Consider the following 19973-nt stretch of genomic DNA (forward strand, 5'->3'; position numbering starts at 1 on the left):
ATAACCCAAGTAGCCCAAATAGCCCAAGTGGTCCAAATAACCCGAGCACGCGGGCACGCGGGCTCACGGGCTCACGGGCCACGGCCCAAAGGCCCATAAGCCCAAATAACCCAAGTAGCCCAAATAGCCCAAATAACCCAAGTGGTCCAAATAGCCCAAATAGCCAAAGAGACCAAATTGGTTAAAAGCCCAAATGCCTCACATGTGTGCGCGCGCGTGTGGGAGCCTTCTCTACTCCACCATGTGCTTTACAATGAGTTGTCAAGCAACTTATTATAAGGCACATTTAGTTTCACTAGTTGAGAGATGTGGGACATTAATTGTCTAGAGAAGGAGAGCTTTGAATGCCATCTTACATCTAGAGGTGGACCCCACCCATGTGCTAACTAGAAGACAAATAGTCTTGACTAGTAGTGAGTGGGTGAGGCTCACTTCTCAATTAATTATTAGATGGTAATGGGCCCAACCATTGTATAAACCCAACAAGAGATAGTTGACAAGACCATTTACCCTTGGCGGACTTCATGCAAAATAATAGTTACCAATCTAACATTGGCATTTTTCAACAAAAAAAAAAACATTGGCATGACACCTTGAGGCGTTATACGGAAGATCTTGTGGCTCACCATTGTGCTGGACAGAGGCAGTATATGCTAAACTAGAAGAACCAGAGGTGCTTCAGGACACATTTGACAATGCCTTGATATGGAGTAGACTCCAAGTAGCTCAAAGTCGTTAGAAGAGTTATGCTAACAAGCGAAGGAAGGATTTGAAGTTTATCGTTGGAGATAAAGTTTTGTTAAAGGTGTCACCAATGAAAGACGTCTTACACTTCGACAAGAAAGAAAAATTATAACCTCAATTTGTCTTTCAGGATAGTTGAGAAGGCGGGCAAAGTAACCTATCGTCTTGACTTGTCTGCAAGTTTGGCATAAGTCAGTGTACTCCACATTTGGATGCTTCGAAAGCATGTGAGAGATGAAGATTGACATTCAGTGATTGACTACCATGATATGGAGCTCCAACCAGATGCATCATATGAAGAGAGACCAGTTCGCGTCATTTATTGTAAAGAGCATGTTCTTCGAGGAAGACTATTTCTGTGGTCAATGTTCAAACGCATCATCACAATGATAAGGATGTTAATTGCGAGCATATGATGATATGCAACTTCATTATCCTAATATTTTCCTTTCACCGGATATGTTGATAACGATACGTGTGAGATATAATATTTTGTATTTATAGACACATTTACAAAAGCAAATCCATCTTTACTATTTACAATGACATCATGACTTGTGAATATTGTTTGTGACTTTCACAAATGTACATGACATGTTTGTGAATAGAAAAATGACAAACTGAATGTGTAAATCTATGTTGTTTTAGGTTGTCAACTTAGAAAGTGAATGAAACCTAAGAGTAGTTGGCTCTATATATGCTTTAAAAAGCGTGGCCTAGGCTTCGCCTAGGCACATATTGCATGGAAATCGGCTATCAACCGATCGACTAGGGCATGAAGCCGATTTTAAAGCGAGTAAATCGACGCCTGTAGCCGGCTACCACGAAACGCTTAGTTAGTTAGTCCCCGATTAATTCGGGCCAGACCAGAAGGCTTAATTTACCAAAAAAAAAAAAAAACGAGATTTTTTAAGTTTTAGGGTTTTAGGGGTTTTCAAAGCAAGCAACGGAACTAATCTCTCTCACTATCACTAATTTTTCTTCTCTTTCCTTCTCTAATTAAGCAAGTAGTAAGTTTTAACTTGTTTTTCATCTTGCTCTATACGGTAATGAATCAAATGTCTATAATTGCTACAATGTGAGTCTGTGGACTGATTTTGCTCTGTAATGTCTATAATTGTTTGAATTTTGGAGGTTATGGACTAAGTTGGCTCAATAATGTACTAATTTGACTCTCTAATGGACTGATTTGACTCTTTAATGTAAAATTTTGGGTTACTCATGGGTGAAATATGAGTTAGTCGACTAATTTGAGTTCTAATAAACTTAATATTGTGTTAATTGTAATTATATATTATTATATATATTAACCGATGAAATCCGACTGGTCCCGATGACATTCCACCTGGTAGCTAGGCCCTAGTTGGCCGACTAGTCTCTATTTTCGATTTTTGAACATAGCTACATGTGGCTCGATGCAAACATAGGTTTGGTGATTTGATAGTGGGTATAAGACAACCTAGTGGACCATGGTCTTGAGTTCTTATATGGTTAAGTATCAATTCCATGCAGGCCTTATCCGATCGCGGTACGGACTAGACGGAATTGATAGTATCAGGAATATATATCTCTTCTGGGACGGCTCATTTTTCGTCTTGGGTGATAGGGCAAGCAGTTGGTCCGAGGCACAGACATTAGTGGCCATAGATACTATGCTCAAATCAACATTATAATTTCAGGGTGACAGGCTTGCTTAACTCATATAGGAATATGTAGAATCAAACAATATACTAACATGATCATCGCAAAACAAAACAAAAAAAATTAACAAGGAAATGAAAAAAGTATTAGCCGAAGAAATCGAAGCTTTCTGTCTGCTTTATAACAACACCTAGAAATACCATGAGAAATGACTTGCTAAAATTACCTCATTGATTAGTCGGTCTTCGCGCTTCATATCTTGCTCTTCTATGTAATTCTCATCACATTTCGTCCTCTTAATTTATGTCGACTAATTGAATCTTTCGGACTAGAAGCTCGATAATAATGTGTTTGGGGCATTTGAAATTTTCCATTGAAGAAAACTGAATTGATTAATCGGTCTTTGCTGCTTGTTTAGCACCAACAGCGAAAAATTCAGTAATGACTTCAAGAGGCATGCCTTTTGTTTCTGGGACCTTTAGGTAAACAAATACCCATGAGATCACGCAAACTACAGCATAGATACCAAAGACACCAGCAAGACCAATGGAGTTTAGCATCACGGGAAGCGAGTAAGTGACAATGATATCGCCAGTCCAAAATACTAGAGCACAAATTGCGATACAAAGGCCACGGACACGGGTTGGGAAGATCTCTGAGCAGAGGATGTTGGGTATAGGCCCGAATCCCATGACAAAAGTGCAGAAGTAGACTATGACACTGATTGTTGAGATTACCGCGTGAACCACTGAGTTCATGCTCACGACATTTCCAATGACCAGAATGATGAGAGAGATTATCAAGACTGGGAGGGTCGTGAGCAGCAGAGACCTGCAACAAGGAGTAACACACCAAAGAACAATTAATGAGTTTTTTCTTTCAGAAGGAACATGAATCTATATTACGCAAATTTCAACGAAGCAGATTTCGTTGAGTAAAAATGAGGCCGGTTTAGATAAATATACCACCTACCAGATATTAATAACATTTAGGAACGACATATGTTGCAGAAGTAAGCGGTGGGGATTTGAAGGGAAGAAAAAGATTTACCTTCTTCCTGCAAGATCCATGAGTCTCATTGCAACGGCAATACAAGGAAGCATCAATAAGGTTGTGACAGCACTAATAAGGAGAGATGCAGAAGTTGAACTGATGCCCATATTTGAAAGAAGAACTCCAACACCTGCTTGCTGAAGAATCTGAGGCGTGTAGTAGAGAACGCCATTTATGCCTGAAAACTGTATGCCAGAAAGATGTACTAATTAGCGATAAGAAAAATACAGGTATTTTAAATAAGCACGCCTCTAATCGAAGGCTTAAGGTGATTACTGAACTACTTCGCAAAACAGCAACTCTGTTTCATGTTTCAAGATTCAAGGAACTCAAGAAGGATAAAAGGTGCATGATGAGCTGAAATTTTGTGGCTAAATGAATACTAGACGTATTTAAAGCATTTTTCTAGATAAAGTTGCTTAATTTAATGCAGATATTAGATCGTTAATCTGAAAACTTAAACATGATCAGTGTTACATTCAGAATACATGTCACGGGCCGAAACTTCTAATATTAAGAAAACCATCCAATTGACATAAATAATTTGAAAAGCCAGTAAGCGCAAAAACTAAGTACTACTTTTTTTTACAAACAATTAAGTACCCAGTGGCTAGGCACATCGCTCGAGTGGTTACTGCCTAGAAAAATAGCCCGTTATGAAGTCAAAATGTCAACAACAAAGAAATGAATTAGAAATCTTAGTTCAGGAGATTTGATTGTTACCTGCTGAAGTATTTGAATCCCGATACCAACAACCAAAGCATGCTTGACTCCAGGCTCCAGAAGATCACCCCATCTAGGCCCACGGCTAGCAGTTTCAGATGGATGAACCATAGCTGGTCCAACAGGATGCTGCTCCATTATCTCCTTGGAGTAAAGAGCAGGCTGGCTCACTAGAGCAGCAGCTTGGATGAAGTCGCCTTCAGCAGGGACATCACCACCAGGAAGCGAAACAATAGAGCCACGACGAGATCCGGGGACTCCCTCCTGGTGCAAATATATCCTCTTGAATCCTCCTTCTTTTTGCCCATCTTGCCCTTCTCTCTCTGACCATTTCCATGCCAGTTGCCAACCACCACCAATTCCCATACTGCTGACTTGCTCCCCGGTTCCTTGCATGAGACTACTATTACGTCTCATGCTTAAAATGCTCCCATGAGAAGCAGGTGGGACCATGTCTTTCTCCATACTTGTTGTTTGACGTGAGATCAATGGGGTATTCAAATTATCATCAGAATCATTTCCTGCCGCATCAGATGTATAGTCTTCACCTTCTCTCTGTAAGCTCTCCTCATCCCAATTTTCTTGTTTAACATTAGGCTCGGCCACACTGAACATGCTACCAAAATTTGGGAAAAGCATACTTCTCATGCTTCCATTTTCAGGGAGCTTCTCATGAACACTACCAAAGAGGGTAACCATGGGGTCCATAAGACCCATACCACTTTGGCTCAGCATGCTTCCATGTCGAGAGACAGCACCGAGAGTACTCTGTCCAGTCACAGGTTTCGCAACCCAGGAAAGGCCTTCTTCAGGCCCATATAACTTGATTTGATCCTTATCTGCACTTGGATCCTGATCATCATTGAGATCATTTGCTGGACCTATAATGTACTCTTCTATAGATGTGTCACCACCAACTCCAAGACCTTCAACCAGCAAAGCCATCTCACCTATAGATAACATGACATTTAGGAGTTGGACATCAAGACTTTACTTAGCAATGACCACATAACCAACATGGTAGGACGTAAAGGAACATTGTTTCTTTTTCTGAATTCTGAAGTACAGAATAGAAGTCTTACAATTCTACTGCTTCTTTATGTATAAGAACAGCTCATAACTATTATAAATCTTAAGAAAAGATCAAACAAAATTATCTTTAACATGAGATATTTTGGCATTATAACTCTATTCATAATTTTATTGCAAAAAGAGTTAATTCTCTACTTGAATGGCATAAAACAGCTTGGTAAACAAACCTGAGACATCTTCTCTGCTACGCAAACGCTGCAAAACGCGTTTTGCCTCAGCCATTCTCCCTTTACTCACAAGCCAGCGAGGAGATTCAGGCAAGAAAAATACTGTTAATGCGAGGTAGAAAAGAGAAGGTATAGAAAGAACCCCAAGCATCATCCTCCAGTTTGGTGAAGGTGTTAACGAGAGCCCGAAAACCATGCAGTACGACAAAAACATTCCACCAGAACCAGTGAACTGTGGAAGAGTGTTCAGTAACCCCCTAATTTCTGGTGGAGCCGTCTCAGATATGTAAACAGGAACTAGGGTAACTGCTAAACCGATTCCAAATCCATCTAAAAGCCTTGCCAAGAGTAGGATATAGACGTTAGGAGACCATAACATAACAAGACCACTGACAAAGTAGAGAACTGAAGAGATTATCATCATTGGACGACGACCAAGAGAATCTGATATTGGTCCGGAGCATGTTGTGATAGCTGTTGCTCCTATAAGCGACATGGCTACAATTAGCCCTTCTATAGTTGGGTCACTTTCCAAATGGAATTCTTTCTTTATGTAAAGAACAGCCCCTGCAGAAGACAGAGAATTATTTCTTCTACCCAAAACTTTTCATGTCAAAGCATACATTTAGTTCCATATATTTGATCTTTAATCTAGAAATTTCAACCCAGAAAGAAATTCAGCACACTAGAGGCTATTCAGAATCAAGAGGAAGATCACCAGATGCAACAAGCAATCCTATATACTGTTCTAAGTCGGTTTTATGAGTAAACATTCGTCAAACAACTTACCTGCAATAGTAGCATTATCCCATCCTTGCAACAAATTACCAACTGCAGCAGCAATTGCTACAAGCACAGCTCCACTCATATTTCTTGACTGTAATTTGTACTCCTAATCGCTAATTTTAACCTGCTAAAGAAAGAGGATTCAGATCAGAAACCCACAAAAAGCATTACTCTATTATAATCCAGATCAAATCTAGGTATACCAATCATTAAATCAAAACATAATCAATCTATTGAATACCCACAATCCCAACACAAAAATTCAAGCAAATCAGCCCAAGTACAAAATTTAACTAGCTGCTATAAAGAATAATCACTAGCACCAAGCAAATTAGTACTCCATGACTTAATTACACTGAAATCAGGGATGAAAAGAAAAAAAAAAAATGTGACCATTTTATTTCCTGATCATCAGGTAGGTAAGGTACCTTTTGAAGAATCAGAATAACTAGGGCAGCCCTTCAGAGAAAGTGAAGACGAGAGAAACAGGACCAAGAAAAGGCCATATTTATCTATAAGGCTAAAGAAAGTAAGAAACAGAAAGTAGATCAAAACGAGACAGACGATGTCACTGAAATTACAGAGGTGATATACACAGAATTCGATAAACAACAAGCTGTCTATTTGACGGGATCTTCAACTACAGACAAAAAAACTCAGAATAGAAAAAACTTTAAAACACAAAAAAAAAAAAAAAAAAAAAAAATCTGAGTTAATATCGCCTTTTAACTATGAGACAAACAAATACCTGCTATTACGTCAGCTTCTCCTGATCTTCGTCGCTTCAGTCAAGTTTTGTTTAGAGAGAGAGAGAGAGATGAACAACTGTTGTTACTACTCAGAAAACCAGATAAATAAGGAATCAAATCGATTGTTTATGTTCGTCAAATAAGGAAAGAAATCTAAACTCTAATTCATCAAATTTTAACCGCGAAAACTCAAAAATTAAAATTGAAAACCTAATTTTTTTTATTTTTTCAAATGAGACTAATTCAACTTCTTAGATTCTCTCTTCAATTTTATATGCATGAAACAACGAAGAATAATCAATTGAAAACTTCATTTCTCGATTAAAATACCAGTCTCGTCGTTCAGAATGTCAAGACGAAGCTGAATTCCTGATTATTTCCTTCCTTAGTATCTCCAGTTTTCTCTAATAACATCTGTTTTTTTTTTATACTATTTTGAAGCTTTTACTTCTCTCCAACTTTCGAACTTAATCTGAATCATTTCAATTTCTACTGCTAACATTTGAATAAGAGAAAATTAAAGTTTTTCTCGTCATTTTCCAGTAATTACGAGTAAAGGAATCTCTGTGATTAACTAGTTGAAAATTTAGATCTGTCGAATTGTAAAATCAAAAGATTAGTGTAAAATCTGAAAAATTTTAAAATTGATTGATCAAGATCTTGATGAAGGTAGTTTTTTTTTTTGGTGTGTCTGTGAAATTTAGAGAGAGAAAGTAGAGAGAGAGAGAGAGAGCGACTTACCAGCTCCAATCAAAATATAGCTATAGGCTACGGAAGGGAACGTGCATTTGCTGATCTGTTCTTTTCCCTTTTATATGGTCGAAATCGAAACGGGGAGTGATGAGAGAAGAAGATGCCACGACGGAAACGTCTCAAAAATAATAATGTCAAAAAAATCCATTTTTTGAACATTTTTCAAAGGCCAGCGCTTTGGGGAAAGCTAAAAAGTTTCCGGGGTGTGAAGACTTGGTCAAAAATTGGTCAAATTTATTTGACAATTTTATTTAGGGGAAAGCAAAATAGTTTCTCCACCTCACCTCTCTCTCTCTCCACCTCACTTCTCTCTCTCCACCTCACCTCTATCTTCTCCGATTAGGTCGCCGGCCGGAAAATTTTCCGGCCGGCGACCATTAAAAAAAAAAAAAAAAATATTTTTTCACTCTCTCTCTCTCTCTAAACTCCGGCGAAGGGGTTTCCCTTCGCCGGAGTCCCGGTCTGTTGAAGAACAGACCAGTCCGGTCTGTTCTTCAACAGATCCGGCCTGTTGAAGACCGGATCTGTTGAAGAACAGACCGGACTGGTCTGTTCTTCAACAGACCGGAACTCCGGCGAAGGGAAACCCCTTCGCCGGAGTTTCTAGAGAGAGAGAGAGTGAAATTTTTTTTTTTTTTTTTAATGGTCGCCGGCCGGAAATTTTCCGGCCGGCGACCAAATCGGAGAAGACAAAGAGGTGAGGTGGAGAGAGAGTGAGGTGAGGTGGAGAGAGAGTGAGGTGAGGTGGAGATAGAGTGAGGTGAGGTGGAGTGTTTTTTTTTATTTCCCCTTAAAATTTATTTCCCCAGAAAATCTCTAAAATTATGCATATTCCCTTTAAAATTTCACACCCCGGAAACTATTTAGCTTTCCCCAAAGCGCTGGCCTTTTTCAAAATGTTCACAACATATGTAATTATGTTGTTAACAAGACAACATATTTTTTTCATAATTCCATTGTTACCTTTACATGATGACAACATATATCATTGTGTTGTTAAAAAATGTTGACAATATCTATAATAATGTCCCGACTTATTATAAAATGTTGGCGTCATATATAATTATGTTCTTAACAACATATATAATGTATTAGTCAAAATATTATTTGTTCGTTAACGAATTTGTTAAATAGAAAGGATAATATGCATAACGTTTTAATTTTTGTAAAAGGCAAATAAAAAAATGCTTTAGTCTTTATATTTATGTCGAAAGCAAAACAAAAAATGCGGAAACCATTTATTTTTTCACAAGACAAATCCAAAAATGTTGTAGCCAAAAAGTTTGTGTTAGTTTGTCTATGTAAAATGTAAAAGAAAAAAATGCGAAATATTTTGGCAAAACAATGTCTAAGCAAAAACGAATTTGTTCAAAAATTTACAAATTGTTGAGACAAACTAAGATTTGTTCAAAAATTTACAAAATTGTCGAGAGCAAACCAAGAATTGTTCAGAAATGTTCAAAATTGTTTTTGACGTTGATTTAGGCGGAAAATTTCATTTTGGAGGATAAAATTGTATTTTTACCTACTGGATTTTTTCCTCATTATTATTTAGTAGTGGGCCTGATTCTCTTTAACTTCCCCATTTTGGGCCTTATAATTACCGGCCCCCAAAATGAGAAACTAGAATTTGGTCCATCGATATATTCTTTTGTTGAATTAAAAACATATCTTTGTCAAGGTAAAGTTACAAAAATTGTACAATAATAATCATATAATTCCGATATTTTGGTTGACATAGACTCTCATTACAATTTACAAAGGTATTGATACATCATAAGGATGTGATAAACACGATAACTGTGCGAATTTTTTTTTTTTGAAATAAAATACATAAAACATCAAATCTGTCTACAAAAAAAAATAGAAAAACAAAATAACAGAAAATAAGAATTGAATGAGATAACTTCGATATGTTTAGCATTCTTTATCCTGTATCCTGCAAGTCCGACAACTCTCCTTGAGAATGATATGGAATTTGATCTTAGGAGTCCTCTCGGTTGATTGAAAGATAAAATCTGTGCCTAACTTCCTGCAACATAGAAGATGAATCAAACAAACACCCAAAGTTTCAAGAAGAAACGAGGATGTCTGCCAGAAGGAACCAAAAAATTATTTCGATTTATCTCGTAAACACAGAGACCATATCAACTCGAGTCCTAATGAATATAAACAAGTCAGATACCTGGTAATTGGGATCGCCGTCATAACACGAGTATAAATACAAAGCTAATCCAACAAATGATCGCAAATGAATTGCGAATAAGGGTGGAAGTGAAAATGTTAAGGAATTTGGATAAGGATGTGTATCTATACGATGACCGAAGACAAAAGTAATCAACAAAAAGTGAGCTGAGAGATGAGAAACCAAAAGTGCACAACAGAGGTGGAAATTAATATGTGAAATATGGTGTCCTCCAGGGTCGAAAGGTAATATAATATTAACACTAAAATGTTTGTAAGAGAAAGGATATGGGCTCATGAGACGTAAGGTCAAGCGAGGGACCCCGCTAAACATAGCTTGCCATCGTGTATGTAAAACAAGTGGTTGAAGTAGAATGTTATGAATCACTGACCTGATCGAAAGGCAAAAGTAGCAAGTAACTAATCCATTAATATTCGAAAACCGATTTTGGTAAAAGGGGGTGAAACTGGGAAGGATATACGAGCAAATTGAATTGAAGTAGGTGGATGGTAAGAAACGATCAAACTGAGATTGTAATTGAAATGAAAAGATCTATAAACGAAATAAACATCAACATTAAACCTGACTAGTCGACTGATAAACGTGTAATATACTAGATCTTCTACCATAATATTCACCTAGTTTTCTCTATTGGTCTCTAGTAGTGCTATTAACTTTCAAGAGTGATGATCTATGAAACCAAATATATACGATTAACCTAATAGGTAGCTCTATGCATAAACCACTAGTTTAACAAGAAAGTGTTAAACTAACAAGTTAGGAAGAAGTAGATCAGATCGGAAGAAGTTATAGAGGGTGACTTCCCTGATTAATGAGATACTCAGTACTATCGAAGGATTTCTTCACAAGTTTGCTTAAAACCCATCTAAACTAGAGAGTTGGAAAGGTATCGATACATCATAAGGATGTGATAAGCACGATAACCATCTAAACTTAAACATTATGGCCTAAAACTCATCTAAACTACAGACCTAAAAGTCTTACCAAATGAGCTAGCAGTTGTTGGCTGAGTTGTTACAATCATTACAAGACGTGCATACGTAATCAAGATAAATGTGGAGATACATCAAATATTATAAATTGGACAAACACTATATCTTTTTCCACTAAATCTTAGTTAAGTGGTGCGTATGCCACACACTCTTCATGACCTTCAATAATCACTTCCAAGTTCCACCAACTATCACCACTACCAGCAACATCTTCTCTTTCACTCACAACCACCACCACCATTTTCGTATTCTATCCATACCGACCAACACTACCATTTTACTTGCATCACCCTTTTCATCTTCATAAAGTTCACGGTGATGTTGGTGGCGATCTTTGGAGAAGAACATGAAAATGAAGGATAAGATGCAGATAGTGGTGGTCGATGAAGGCGGTTGGTAACTTACATGTTTCATTGTGAAAGACATGGTTTAGTTGGAGTTATTGATTAAAGAAGGGTAATTTTGTCATGTGTCGCACGAGCAATTGGCGCACACTCCCTAGACCAAAACTTGATAGATAGGCACATGGAGGGGCATTTTCACATAGAAAAATTCAAAGGGGCGTTTTTACATAGAAAAAATTGAAATGTCCTCAACTTTATCTTGTTGTCTGAGTGCATAAGTTTGAGTCTGTTTCGTCCATACCGCACGAGGTAGTGACATGCAGACTGCTCGGTCCAAACCAATTCCCCCCTCCCCCTTAGTCCCCTTAGTCTAAACTAATTATATTTCAAAAATACGAATACTCAATATCATAATTGAAGTCGATATGATAGGTGCTTTAATTTAATTTAAGTTTTACAAGGCCTCTATTATTTATCTTTTGATTACTCCAAAAAGAAGAAATGCCATGATCTTTGTTGAGGTTGGAATCTAAAATAAGAAAAGGGATATTCGCAATAAAATTGGTGATTTTAAAGTGTAGCGGCCAGTGTTTCAAAAGAAATCCAGCAGGAGCTTCAATTATTTCATGGGTTATTTCCCTAATGACCCCCTACTTTGTGACCAGCTTCCTGCCTGGTCCCCTACTTTACAAGAAATACCCATATGGCCCCCTTCCGTTATAACACCGTTACTCTCTCTCTTCCATTTCTTTTCTCTCTCCTCCAACATGTTTTCTCTCTCTGCCACCTCGTTAAACCAGCCACATCATCGTCTTCACCGGCAGGCCAAATTTCCGGTCGGCGACCTTCAAACTTTTTTTTTTCTCTCTCTCTCTCTAAAAAAAAAAAAAAAAAATTTTTAAAAATTCTCTCATCTCTCTCTCTCTAAACTCCGCCGAAGGTTTCCCTTCGCCGGAGCTAGGTCTGTTCGTGACGAACAGACCAGATCGTGGTCTGTTCGTGATGAACAGAGGTCTGCTCATCACGAATGAACAGAGGTCTGCTCATCACGAACAGACCCTGATCTGGTTTGTTCGTGATGAACAGACCTAGCGCCGGCGACCCTGCCGGTGAAGACGATGATGTGGCTGGTTTAACGAGGTGGCAGAGAGAGAAAACATGCTGGAGGAGAGAGAAAAGAAATGGAAGAGAGAGAGTAACGGTGTTATAACGGAAGGGGGCCATATGGGTATTTCTTGTAAAGTAGGGGGCCAGGCAGGAAGCTGGTCACAAAGTAGGGGGCCATTAGGGAAATAACCCTTATTTCATTGTCTCGTGGCTTTGTGCGACCATACGACCTACTGTTCAAAGCGTTTGACTGTATGATTCTAACCGTTACTTTTAGGCCGTTAATATAGGGAGTGTTTGGTGTATTGACGCTGTATTCTAATAACATGGCCGCAGCTATAATGAATGGTAGTTCTTGTGGAGTTGTGGAATGTTTGGTTTTATTGATGATGGGCCACATTCATGTGTGGTTTGTGCTGTCCATTTATACAAACCAAACAAGTTCTGATTTAACACTATTTAAATAAAAATTTCATAACAAAATTCCGTTATAGGAGGATGCGTATTAGTCTTCCCGATCACTAGTAGCGCTGTCTAATTTGACATTTCAAAGTCTCACATTTTTATAACACCACCATACTTTTAATTTCTCGAGTGGAACACAACTCTCTTCTCACAGTCAATGTGGGATTGTTTACACTACATATAACATATCCTTGATAAAAGTAGGAAAAGATTATGTCAATAGAACCATGAAAAGAAATTTGATATTCCAAAAATGGAGTTATATTAGCCTACAAATTAAATGCAATTTTGGCACCTAGAGTGATATTATAATGCATTAATTTATTATCATTTTTAATGCTATTTTAAAATCTAATTATAATGCATTTAGCTTTTTTTTTTTTTTTTTCGCAAGCATAATGCATTTAGATAGTGAGTAAAGAAATGTCATGTATATTGCACTTTAGCGGCTTTAATGCCATTTAACACTTCATTAAGACTCACTAAGCCATTTGGGACCACACAAAAATTAGAAAACAAAAAAGAAATATATAAACTAGGCCATACTTAGGTGGACATTCACTAGAGAATCATCATGGGTGGTGGTATATATTTCATAGGATCCATTAGTCAAAAAGGTTTTAAAGTTAATATTTAAAAATTAAACCACTAAAAATATTTTATAGACAAAGAACCCTCCAAAAAGATTCCACCGACGTTTAAACACATTATTATATTGAAATTAACATTTTCAAACAAAAACATTATAAATTTGTCCCGATGATGAGGTCATCACGTTATAACATCTATTTAAGCACTGAAACATCCGTTTCTTTTTCTCGACGAGAGAGATAGAAATATCAATTACTTTTAAGTTCTTGTAAAAGAAAAATATTCATATAAATTTCTTTTACATGCTTGTGATTTTTTTTTTTTGCCTTCAACTTCTTGTTAGACACAATTAGATGTAATTTCTTCTCAACACAAAAAAAAAAAAAATGTAATTTCTTCGAAGCAAACTTTTTCTTAGTTATAATAAAAATATAATTCTTAAAAATGTCTCTTATTTTTTATAAACAAATATTAGGAGGGTTTTGTTATATTGGAAGAGTACAAATGGAATCTTGGCCTCCAAATAAAAGGGGCAGAACATGCATTTCAATACAGTAATCATGGAGATTGGAGGAGGGAGGTATGTAGTCGAATCACATTTAGTGCACGTGAGAGACCCTATTGTCATGAGCTAAACACTTGTCTTTTTATGATCAAAGACACTCCTAATGTCTTTTATGAGTTCCAACCATGACTCCAAGAGATTATATAAAAGTGACAATCAATCCAATAGTAAATGAATTAGGGTGGATTTGGAGATTGACAACCGTGTTTCTTTTGTTAAAGAGGATTGACACAATGCTTTTTTTTTTTTTTTTTTGTTGTTGTTGTTGAAGTAGGATTGCCACAATGTTGGTAATTTGAAAATGTAATAAATATAATGTTCAGAAGGGCATGATACTCGAAACAAATCATGGAAACAATACAAAACAGTCCTCTATTGTGTACTAGTCAAGGAAGGTGACTAAGGTCCGCATAATATGTGTATTTCTTTGATTAGACGAATCACTTACCTACAAAAAAAGATCAACTAAACCACTGCTTAACAGACTTGATTTTTGTGCTATGATCGAGCGGTTCTATTAACACCTAGGTTATTTTTCAGAAAATATATAAGCACTCCACTTCTTTTACAAGCGTTTATTTACCTTTACACATGATTCATTCGAACAACAAATAATAGATTAGAAAATATTTTTATATCTCATAAATACTTCTTCTCGGCTGAAATTTAGTTGGGAGAAACTCTTATTGATTAATTTCTAAATTTTATAAAGCAAAAAATAGAAGATAACACTTAAAACTTGGGTGCTTATAAAATATTCAGGTCAATTTTATTTGGGAGATTTTATAGGGCTCCCTCATTTTTGTTAAAAGGCTCCCCCTCAATTATAATTTACCAAGTAAAATGGTTCATGGGGAGGCCTTTTAACAAAATTGGGGAGGCCTTATAAAACTTCCCATTTTATTTTACTCTAATCAAGCTAATAGGCCATCTGTTTATAGCACAAAGGTCAGGTGCTTTAAGCAGCCTCTTTGGAACATCACAGGCGATAAAGTGTGTTTTTTTTTGTTGAACATCACAGGCGATAAAGTGCGTTAATCCTTTATAAAAAAATTTGTCAAAAAGAAATAAGTAGTTAAATTAACAAAATCATGTGTTTGTATTGATATTTATGAGTGTCTTTGACTGTAAAGTTAACCTTTTAGAATTTAAGAAAGAAACTGTTATAAGCTCTTCTTTTTACATTAGTTTTGGATACATTTTTTTGTTTTTGTTTGTTGCTCTTTCTAGTATCTACAAATACATTATATCAGTAAATTATATGTCATGTATACATCATTAGGATGAAATAAGCACATACTTTCGTGAATTATCGTTATATAATATGACATAGAAATATTAAATATACGAAACAGACTTATAACTGTTATGTTTTCAGAAAAAAAAAAAACTCATAACTATTATTTATCAATTTTCCTACTTAACATTATACTTTTGGACACTAAAAATGGTCTAAAAGGCACAAAAATAATCTTAAGGCCATGTTTGGCGCGCGGGAATGGCGTGGGAATGGAATGTGATTCCCGGGAATCACATTCCGGACTATTGTTTGGCTTGTGGGAATGGTGTGGGCCCGGGAATGCGATTCCCTCAAAAAGGAGTAATAGCAAACCCAAGGGGGAGGTGGGTTTGTGATTCCCATTCTCCCGGAATCACATGTACTTAAATTTGTGGACAAATATATCCATAAAAATATTGAAATTACCTATCCCAAAGTTAGATGTCATATAAATTAGTAAATTAGGGGTTTTTTTATTGTATTACCCGAAGTCCCTCTCTCTCTCTCGTCATAGCAAAAGAATCCCATTGTTCACAGGTAAGCTCGTACTTTTTGTTTTTATTCTTGATGAAATCTATCATGCCAGGAACCCCATTGCTGTAGGATACTATTTGAAATTGTTGAAATAACACCAAACCCAAGGAATTATAATCATTAATTTATGTTGAAGTGGTAGCCTGTAGGTTTCTTTTTGTTGAAAAAGTAGGCATCTAGCTTAATCTTTATCAATATAATAATCAATAACATGAACTAGGCATATAGGTTTTTATGAACTAGGCATATAGGTTTATTTTGTTGAAAAGTAGGCACTTAAGTTTTTTTTTTTTTTTTTTCTTTTTTGAGATTTGACCTAGGTACTGTAATCATTAATTTTATAACTACTAACCTCCATACAATTTTTAGTTCAACAAAAAAAAAAAAAAACCTCCATACAATTTTTAACAAAAATAAATACCTTCACACAACATAAACATGTAATTAAATTAGATGCAACAATTATTAATTTTGGTATTTAGTCAAATCTATATAGCATTTTTTCTTTTCTGGCTTATAGTTTTGTTTTGTAATTATTGGTGCATGTAATTAAATTAGATGCAACAAAACAAATTGTCAGTGATCTAGTTCTTACGAATAGAAATGTCTTCATATGCAGTTATGGCTCGTCTAACCACCTCGAGAAAACGAAAAATCTTGATTATTTTAGATAATTTGAGGTTATTATTAAATATGTTGACGTTATTGTCAGCAATGATCGTCACACAAGTCGAACACTACTATAGGTCTTACATACTAAAGTCATCATCGACTTTTACGAATAAATTACGTAGAGAGAATATGCAGAGAATGGTTTGGGATAGCGATTTAGTATGCAGAGAACAATTTCGGATGGACAGGAAAACTTTTACAATTTTGTGTAAAATGTTGCGCACTATTGATAAAGTGTATGACACAAATGAGGTTTGTGTGGAGGAGATGGTCGTGATATTTTTGCATATACTTGCCCACCATGTGAAGAATAGAACTATAAAAATAAGGTTTTATCGTTCCGGAGAAACAATTAGTAGATGTTTCAATAATGTGTTAAATGGCGTAATTCGGTTGCAATCAGTTTTGCTGAAAAAACCGCAAGCTGTCTCTGAGAATTCAACTAATGCAAAATGGAAATAGTTTAAGGTATACATCTTATCTATGTTTTGAGTAATAAACTTTTTAGGTTAGATTAAGTTAGAAATACATCTTAACCTAATAAGTAATTAAATTTGATGTAGAATTGTTTGGGAGCTCTAGATGGTACGTACATAAGAATTAATGTGCCAGAATATGACAAACCTCGATATCGCACACGAAAGAGTGATATTGCTACCAACGTATTAGGAGTGTGTTCTCAAGATATGCAATTCATTTACATTTTGGCTGGTTGGGAGGGATCAACAGCGGATGTTCGAGTTCTAAGGGACGCCTTACTTAGGAGAAACGGGTTGAAAGTTCCTCATGGTATAACCATATGATTTCAGTGATTATTCTTGTGTCTTTTGTCCCACCTTGAATGAAAATTATAACTTGTCATTTTTTTATTAGGTTGTTACTACCTCGTTGATGTTGGATATCCAAATAGTGAAGGATTTCTTGCCCCGTATAGAGGTCAACGCTACCATTTAAATGAATGGTGGGAAGGACACACACCTACCACTCCTGCAGAGTTCTTTAACATGAAACATTCAAGTGCGCGGAATGTGATCGAAAGATGTTTTGGTTTACTAAAGCTTAGATGGGCCATCTTGAGAAGTCCTTCATTTTATCCTGTTAAGACGCATAATCAGATAATAATGGCTTGTTGCCTCTTGCACAATCTCATACGTCAAGAAATGTCAGTAGATCCATTAGAAAAAACACTAGACCAACATATGTTAAATTATGCACAACCACACGGTGATCCAATATCATATATCGATTCTTCAGAACAATGGTCTACATGGAGGGACGAATTAGCATCCAAAATGTTCAATGAGTGGCAGACATCTAGGAACACTTAATCTCATGCCTTCTTCTTATTATTATCTTGAAAATTTTCATATTAGATAAAAACAAGTTAATTTCTTTTTTCAATTACATTGAATATTAATTGTTATAATAATCTTATTTTTGTTGCAAGTTTATTCATTAATGTTGGTTATTTATTTTAATTATATGTGATATACTTGTTTCTTATACATCCAGATGGCACCTCCTACTGATTTACAATCTCGCTCTAGACCAACAAAACATTTATGGCTACCTAAAGAAGATGACAAATTGGTCGAATGTTTGGTAGAAATTGTTGTTGGTGGACATTGGAAGGCGAAAAATGGTTTCCGATCAGGATATCTTTCTCAACTAGAAAAAATGATGGAAGAAAAATTACCAGGATGCAATATTAAAGGGATGCCTCACATTGAATCACGAACCAAAATATTAAAAAAACAGACAACAACTATCTCAGATATTATTTCAAACGCAAGCGGATTTACATGGAGCGAGGAAGAAAAAATGGTTATATGCGAAAAAAGTATTTTCGATGAATGGGTTAAGGTAAGTCCACTATTGTCATTTATTATTATTCTTATGAGATTTATTGTGCAGGTTGAGTTCTTTATTTATCACTTAAATATTTTTTTTTTCGGACTCACCCATCGGCCAAGGGACTTAGAAGTAAGCTTTTCCCACATTATGATGCTTTGGCAGATATATTTTTGAAAGAGAGGGCAAACGGAAAGGATGCGGGGGCACCAGCAGACGAGGAGGAACAAATTGATGCAAATGAAAATGATTCCTTCATTGATGGTGTTGATGGGGTAATCAATAGGGAATGTGATTATGAAGCATCATTTGCTAATGAGGAAGAAACCCCTAATCCTAGTCCAGCTCCAGCAACAAGAACCTCAAACTCTAACAAGAGGAAACGTTTCCGGAAATCAAATGAATTCGTAACAAGTTTGGGAAATATTGCTAGTTCGATTGAAAAAATTACTGAATGAACGATGGAATATATGGATAATATGGTTGTAGCTCTTACTCATAACCAAGAAAATGAAACTGCAACCAAAGTGGTAGCCGAGCTATCTAAGTTACTAGACGGATTGGATTATGACCAAATGTTAGAAGCTGCTGATATCCTTAATAGTGACTCTTCAAAAGCTGCTCTTTTCTTTGCACTGCCACCTGAATGTCGTCTATATATGGTTCGTAGGCTACTTGAAAAAAATAAGGCCTAGACATAAAAGATTATTAGTTTAATATTTTTTTTTTTAGGATTTGATATTAATAAGTACTATTTAGGTTCATGAACAAAATTTAATTTTATATAAAATTTCTATGTAGGTTTACGAACATAATCTTATTTTAGATAAATTTATTAGTTTTAAATTCTAATCCTTTGATGTGTCTTATTATTATTTCATATTTACGAATTTGAATAAATAATACTGATTTTAATATACAACAAAGTTGATGTGTATTTTATGTAGTTTAAGTAAGGATACAAATGAACTTTTACAAATATTTACATTCCTATTCCTGTACGAACCAAACACCTAATTAGGAATATGGCAGGAATCAAATTCCCATTCCTGGTCTAACCAAACATTAAACTACAGTAATTTGATTCCCAGGAATCAGATTACGGGAATGTGATTCCCAGGAATCACATTCCATTCCCGCGCGCCAAACATGGCCTAAAAGTCTTCAACAAAAGAAAAACTCCCAAAAGGTCATCATAAAAACGGTAAAGTGCAGTCAACACTTGTTTGTCCAAGTGGTTGAAAGTGTTCACATAAATTCAAAAATCCTGGAAGTCTCAAGTTCTATTCTCGGAGGAGGTGAAATCAATGGTTTATTAAACTTGAATTATTAAAGATATAAATAATGCAATAAATGACTAACTTCTACTAACCAAAAAAACTATAAATGGCATGGAAGAACTATCTTTGCTTTACAACAATTTCTACTAACTTCCCTCATTATTGCTGAAAGTGTCCTGCACTCCTACTTACGGACTTACCCATAAGGCCATAAACTCACCACAAATTTTGTTTGTAAAGAAGCGCCTTTTGCAGTAATGACACGCCTTTATTGAACTTCGCTTGCTTCCTTTTTGTGTTTTTTTTTTTTTTGTTGAAAGACAATACATAGATTTAACAAGACAAATCGCGATTCATCTCCTCCCTAGAGTGCCAAAAG

General features: G+C 35.9%; 1 protein-coding gene across 14 annotated transcripts; it reads right to left on the reverse strand.

Moving 5' to 3' along the window:
• Positions 1-2417: 2417 nt before the first annotated feature.
• LOC147566039 (monosaccharide-sensing protein 2-like) lies at positions 2418-7865 on the reverse strand. Of its 14 annotated transcripts, none has more exons than XM_086652514.1 (8): positions 7697-7741; positions 7286-7547; positions 6955-7040; positions 6210-6330; positions 5421-5987; positions 4162-5111; positions 3436-3623; positions 2418-3216 (listed from the first exon to the last, which is right to left on the reverse strand). In XM_086652514.1, exons 4-8 carry the CDS (start codon positions 6286-6288, stop codon positions 2778-2780), a joined length of 2223 nt encoding a protein of 740 aa, XP_086508640.1. In that variant the 5' UTR covers positions 6289-6330; positions 6955-7040; positions 7286-7547; positions 7697-7741; the 3' UTR covers positions 2418-2777. The 14 variants fall into 14 exon arrangements, with proteins under 14 accessions (XP_086508640.1, XP_086508644.1, XP_086508637.1 ...); XM_086652518.1 differs by having other exon boundaries at positions 6210-6333; positions 7697-7739; XM_086652511.1 differs by lacking the exon at positions 7286-7547 and having other exon boundaries at positions 7697-7865.
• Positions 7866-19973: the final 12108 nt, after the last annotated feature.

The sequence above is a fragment of the Eschscholzia californica genome, unplaced genomic scaffold (genome assembly GCF_041429995.1).
Source record: "Eschscholzia californica isolate CP2 unplaced genomic scaffold, dmEscCali1.0.p SCAF_1, whole genome shotgun sequence".
NCBI classification, from domain to species: domain Eukaryota; kingdom Viridiplantae; phylum Streptophyta; class Magnoliopsida; order Ranunculales; family Papaveraceae; genus Eschscholzia; species Eschscholzia californica.